Genomic DNA, 6180 nt, shown 5'->3' on the forward strand with positions numbered 1-6180 from the left:
GGCATGGCTGGAGCATTGGGTACTCCTGGGAGGGACCCTTCATGAGACTAAACTGGGTAGGTCATCTGGGTCAGATGGTGAAGGGCCTATGTGTCATGCTAAGGAGTATGAACTTTATTCTAAAGTCACTGGGAGCCACTGAACAAGAGGGAGATAAAGGAAGTGGAAATGGAGAAGTGGGAAGAGATCCAAGAGGTATGAAGGATATAGAGTTGGCAAGATTTAATGACTATTTGAATGTGGAGGTGAATGAGGGTAAGGGTCAACTTTGACTCCTCTGTGGTGGAAGGAGCTGAAGATATTTAGATAAATTGCTTTTGACTTTTTGTTATTTGTTTCATATTGACTCCTTTTCTTCTTCTTCCTCCTCCTCTTCCTTCTCTTCTTCTTCTCCTTCTCCTCTCCCCGCCCCTGCCCCAACTTCCTCCTCTTTCTCCTTCTTCAGTGCTCAGGAACTCAAAGAACAAAGTCATCTTAGAAGTCAAGAAATGAGATCTTGTCCTTGGAAAGCAGCACCCAAGTGAAGATAGGACAGCATATCTCCACCATGAAGAAGGAAAAGAGTCATCAAGGTCATTGTTCACCAATCATTTATTGGATATTTTAATACATTTCCATAGATTTTCTTTGAAGGGTTTTCCAGAGCAATGGAGGGACGGTTTTGGTTTGTTGGAATCTGTCAGCAGATGACATATGCTTTCTCTCTGTTTTATGTGGTCAGAAACTGGAATGCTATGGAGCTGGAACCAGTCAAGTCAGCTGTAGCAGCTCAGGGAAATGTCCCTCTGGTGAGGGTTGGGAGCCTAGGTGTGGGAGGTGTTGTGGACTTCAGAGTTGACTCTCCTAGCAGCATCTCACCGTGTTTCATTTTAGGCTATGAGGTTTGCAATTCCTGGTGTTTTGTCCATTGGAGCCAAGGTCACAAAAGACCAGGTGTCCTGTCCTCGGGCTGTAATATGTATTTTTGGAATACCTTTCCTGTTTCTGAACTTTTGGAAGAAGTTTCTACCATTCAGTGACCCAGCCATGTCCCCACCTACACAGAGGGAAAACCAGGAAATGATTTAAATCCCCAAACTAATCAAAATTGGGATCTGATTATGTCACCCAATTTGCCACTCAGACTTAACCCAACTGGAACACCCTAGAATTGCTGCTTAAAGAACGGAAATGCCCTAAAAGTGAATACTAGTCCTCAAAGCATCTTTACAAGTAGATAGAAGAGAGAAGGAAGACATACATTTTCAATCTCTTAAACAGAAGTAAGGATAAACTTGACATGTAGATTTCTTTGGCTTCAGGCTGCTTTAGCTCTGGTGTGTGCACAACCTAGCGCTGATTCCTTTTCTGCTCTTGTACATAGTTATAGAGGGCGTTGGGAGCAGAAGCTACCTTGTTAGGGTGACTTCCACCCTGTTCGCCCCTTGAGGGCCTCCCACTGCTCTGGGTGGGATGGAGGGTCAGGTTACTGCATCCTCCCTGGGAATTTTGCCTCTGGCTATTTTCATTCCTGTGGAATTTTTCTCTATTAGCACGGCCTTGCTGGATCCCATAAGGTTGTTGATCCTGGGACCCTTGATACCTTTCTTCCTCCTCAAGGGTTTGCCTATGCCATTTTTGCTGATAGTTTTGATTCTCTTCATGTGTTTGCCTGTCTTGTCTCTGATGGGTCTGCTCATCTTCGTGGGTTTGCTTCTCTCGTCTCTGACGGGTCTGCTCATCTTCGTGGGTTTGCCTCTCTTGTCTCTGACGGGTCTGCTCATCTTCGTGGGTTTGCCTGTCCCGACTCTGATGGCCTTGTTCCTCTTCATGGTTTTGCCTGGCCTGCATCTTGCATGGAGTTTCCTGACCCTCACAACCGTGTCTGCCCCAGCTTTGGCAGGCCTGCTCTCCTTCTGCCTGGTGGCTCTGCCTCTCTTCATGCCTGGCTTGTGTCTGTCTGTGGCCCTGCTCACCACTACATGATTGCCATTCACCTTCTTTATAACCATGTGGCACTTCTTGCTTGATTTGTGCTATGAGTTTGTGTTGGTGGTGTTGGTTATCTTCCTCGGGCTCCCATGCCTGGTGGCTGTTCTGCTGCCCTTCCCTAGACTGAAATCTCTGTCCCTGATTTCGAGCCACTTCTTGTCCTTGAGTCTGTTGACTTAGTCTCCCTGAACTTCCTGGTTGCTCAACATACGAGTCTCTGCTTATTTCTTCCCTCCCTTGAAGGTAAATATTTTGCCCTATCTTCCCAGTCTCTGACTGACCACGGTGAGAACTCAGGCCTTGTCTGTCTGTCTGACCATAACAATTACTGTGGCCTTCTCTGTCTGTCTGGCCAGAACAATAGCCCTGGCATTCTCTATTTGTCTGGCCATAATGAGAGCTCATGCCTTGTCTGTCTGTCTGGCCATAATGATAACTCTGGCCTGCTCTGTCTGTCTGGCCATAGTGAGAACTCTGGCCTTGTCTGTCTGTCTGACCATAGTGGGAATTCTGGCCTTGTCTGTCTGTCTGGCCATAATGATAACTCTGGTCTTGTCTGTCTGTCTGGCCATAGTGAGAACTCTGGCCTGCTCTGTCTGTCTGGCCATAGTGAGAACTCTGGCCTTGTCTGTCTGTCTGACCATGGCGGGAATTCTGGCCTGCTCTGTCTGTCTGGCCATAGTGAGAACTCTGGTCTTGTCTGTCTGTCTGACCATAGCGGGAATTCTGGCCTTGTCTGTCTGTCTGGCCATAGCGGGAACTCTGGCCTTGTCTGTCTATCTGGCCATAGCAGGAATTCTGGCCTTGTCTGTCTGTCTGACCATAGTGGGAATTCTGGCCTTGTCTGTCTGTTTGGCCATAGCGGGAGCTCTGGTTTTGTCTGTCTGTATGACCATAGTGGGAATTCTGGCCTTGTCTGTCTGTCTGGCTAGAGTGGGAACTCTGGCCTTGTCTGTCTGTCTGGCTATATTGAGAGTCCAATTCTTGCCTATCTCTCTGACCATAACCTGATTTCTGATCCAGCCTCCCAGACGGTCCATAATAAAAACCTGATTCCTGTTGGTTTGTCTGGCCATAACAAGAATTGTGAATTTGTCTCTCACATTGATTTAAGGCAAAGATATATCCTTGTTTTTTAGGCTGGCTACTGCTAGATTTATGACTCCATCTTTGACCATAGTGGGAGTCTGAATCCTGTCTCTCAGACTGACCATAGTGGGAGTCCCTATCCTGTCTCTCAGACTGACCATAGTGGGGGTCCCTAACATGTCTCTCAGACTGACCATAGTGGGAGTCCCTATCCTGTCTCTCAGACTGACCACAATGGGAGTCCATATCCTGTCTCTCAGCCTGACCATAGCAGGAGTCCCTACCCTGTCTCTCAGACTGATCCTGGTGTACATCCTGGTTTTGTCTCTCGGACTGAGTGCAATGGGAGTCCTGCCTTTCTTCCTCATGCCTCTGCCTGTGTTGTCTGCCTGTATTTTCTGGGAACTTATGGTCTTGTGTTCCCTCCTGCTCCCCTTCTTGCTGAGAGATTCTATCTCCACATGACCTATTATTTAGTTTATGATAGCAGGCTTGGGCCAATTGAAACACCAACAAGAGATATTCATGAAAATCAACATGTCCATTTCTGTCTTTATCCAAGAGGCTCAGGATGGTTTCCACAGTCTCTGGGTCATTTGGTCTCTGTGAGAAGATAAAACAAAGAGCAAAATCAGTTGTTCTGTGGATACAAAGATGTATGCTGGTATCCACACCCCTACCCTTTTAGTCCTGTATGAGCCTTCCTCAGTTGGTCACTATTCATCTTGAAATGGCTTGGGCTTGGTTTAGTCTTTTTGATAAACTGGTCCTCTGAACCTCATCCCTTGCTAGACCAATGGGGTCATGATTATTCCATTATATGCTATGTTGTAATTATTTACCTACTTCTTTCTAACCACACCATGAGATCCTAGACAGAAGAGAAGCTGGTTTTGTTCATGTTTGCATCCGCAGTGCCTAGGATGGTGCTGGCATGGAATAGGTATTCCACAACTCTTTGTTGAATGAATGAATAAATGAATGAGAAGATGTGTGTACAGCACTCAAGTATAGAAATCAAGCTATGAATCTAGAATTTCTTCTGAGAAATGATTTCTGGTTTGAACTTGTACCCTCTCCTGTCAAGCTCAGCTATAAGAAGGTGTGTGTGTGTATGCCTGTAAACGTGTGTGTTCTGGGAGAGAAGTACTAAGGAGCTGCCTGAAAATCTTTAGCTATGGGTGGAACATGACCAGATCAAACAAAAAACATCAAGCCCTGGATGCAGGTGTCAGAATCACTCACACTTGACTCCATGGGGTCAGAGTCTATGCATCTTACCCGGAGGATGTCTCCAAACTCAACCAAGAGCAGCTGCTTCAACTCCTTCTTGCACAGTGAGGTACAGTTCCCATTCTCTTTAGCATGTTTCTGGAACACCTCAATCACAGTGAGAATGCTGTTCAGCAGTTGAGCCATTTTAGCAAAGATGGGTGAACCTAAAAGAAGAAACAAGATTTCGTGTTTAAGATGAAGACCAGGAGACAGATTTCTAGAGGGCAAGTGGCCCTTTTTGGTCAGGGAAAGAAGCTTAAGAAATGACAAAGCCCCTATGCTGACACCATGGAGCCTGCTTGGGATTCTCTCCCTCTTTCTCTGCCCCTCTCCCACTCACACTTGTTCTCCCTCTCTCTCAAAATAAATAAACATTAAAAAAAAAATGACAGAGCCCCTTCATAGCCTTACCTCACACTCCCTCTGATCTACAATCAGGCTCCAAATACTATGTGCTATAGTGGGTGATGGGTGCCAGCTATGGGTTCCCTGCTAGGAAAAGTGGCAATTTCCTAAAAAGCAAAAAACATATGGTAGGTGGTTTCCATGTCCCATCCCCTACTCCAGGTGGGACTTGCTTGATTGAAACTCTCTTAGAACAAAAAGGAAGAGATATCAGGAGGCCCACAGAGGCAGGGCCAGAAGCCAGTACAGTAAGACATAATTCTCCACCAACTAAATAGACCCTGCCAAACAGGTCTTCTAAGGAGCCTTGCTCAAGTGTGGAAGGCCAGAGGTCTCTTGCCATAGGCCAAGCAAACTTTTTGAGAGGCTAAATCCCAGCAAGTGCTCCTGGCCTGGATGATCACTTGGGATATGCTTATAAAGTAGAATCAATGGATATAAAAATGATTACATATAAAGATAGCAAGCCAAATTAACTGCACAGATGATAGGAAGTATATATAATCAGCTAGATTCACTCTGGCTACATTGGGAGATTCAGGTCTTTGGGGATCTGGATCTCAATGGTATTTTGCCTGTGGTATACAAATTCTAGTTACTGAGTTTATAAGCCTCCAAGAAGCCCTAACTGCAAAGCACATTGGACTTCCAAAAGCATGCAGTGACGTCTATAATGATGCATGGCAAACAGTGAATTGCATGGGACAGGCTGAGTCCCTTATGGCAGTTCACTGCACTGAGACTTGAATGCTACTGTGGCCCTGTGGTCTAGGGCCTTGTCCCTGATGAGCTCTAAACTTTTGGGTCTTGCCTTACTTGCATGCAAGGTCAATGCTCCAGTATGGGAGACTAAGCTATTCACCAGTAGTTCTAGCCCTCAGGTTTGGGATGCCCAGGACATGCTAAAACAAAGGCATGTATATTTTACAGGCTTGGAAGTGGGCCACCCCAGTTATCATCATATTCTCAGACAGAACCAAGAAAAGGAAGCAGGATTCTACCCAGGCCTGTCATGCACAGGGAGCAGTCTCAGACCCCCCTAGCCCAGCACATTATAGCTGCTATCAAGAGCCTTATAGAGACTGCCATTACTTATCTCCCTCCTCCCCCTCCTCCCCCTCCTCCCCATGCATGCCTTACCTGCTTAAGGAGGAATGAGCAGAAGATTCAGAAGCCACAGAGGATACTAGAGAGTTGAAAACCCATCGTATTTATAGGGATTTTAATTGTCCTGCTAGGCCATCCCAGGAGACACCCATTCTGTGGTGGAGCCTGAATCACTCTGGGCCCAGCCCGGCTCAGCCCAGCTTGACCTCTCCTTCTGCAGACCGTTTGGTTTATTTACTTCCCCCACTTACTCATGCACCTGTTTGTCATTAGGTAGGCGATACTGTTCAAGTCCCAGCCCCATTTAATTAGGGGAGTGTGTGTGCATGTGCA

General features: G+C 46.3%; 1 protein-coding gene across 2 annotated transcripts; it reads right to left on the reverse strand.

The window, feature by feature from the left end:
- Positions 1-573: 573 nt before the first annotated feature.
- On the reverse strand, positions 574-5912 carry RPTN (repetin). Of its 2 annotated transcripts, XM_086718249.1 has the most exons (4): positions 5881-5912; positions 4342-4499; positions 3238-3663; positions 574-3201 (listed from the first exon to the last, which is right to left on the reverse strand). In XM_086718249.1, the coding sequence occupies exons 2-4, from the start codon at positions 4477-4479 to the stop codon at positions 1330-1332; spliced, it is 2436 nt and encodes an 811-aa protein (XP_086574375.1). In that variant the 5' UTR covers positions 4480-4499; positions 5881-5912; the 3' UTR covers positions 574-1329. The 2 variants fall into 2 exon arrangements, with proteins under 2 accessions (XP_086574375.1, XP_025784259.2); XM_025928474.2 differs by having other exon boundaries at positions 574-3663.
- Positions 5913-6180: the final 268 nt, after the last annotated feature.

Source organism: Puma concolor, chromosome C1, assembly GCF_028749965.1.
Source record: "Puma concolor isolate L17-30 chromosome C1, mPumCon1.1.hap2, whole genome shotgun sequence".
NCBI classification, from domain to species: domain Eukaryota; kingdom Metazoa; phylum Chordata; class Mammalia; order Carnivora; family Felidae; genus Puma; species Puma concolor.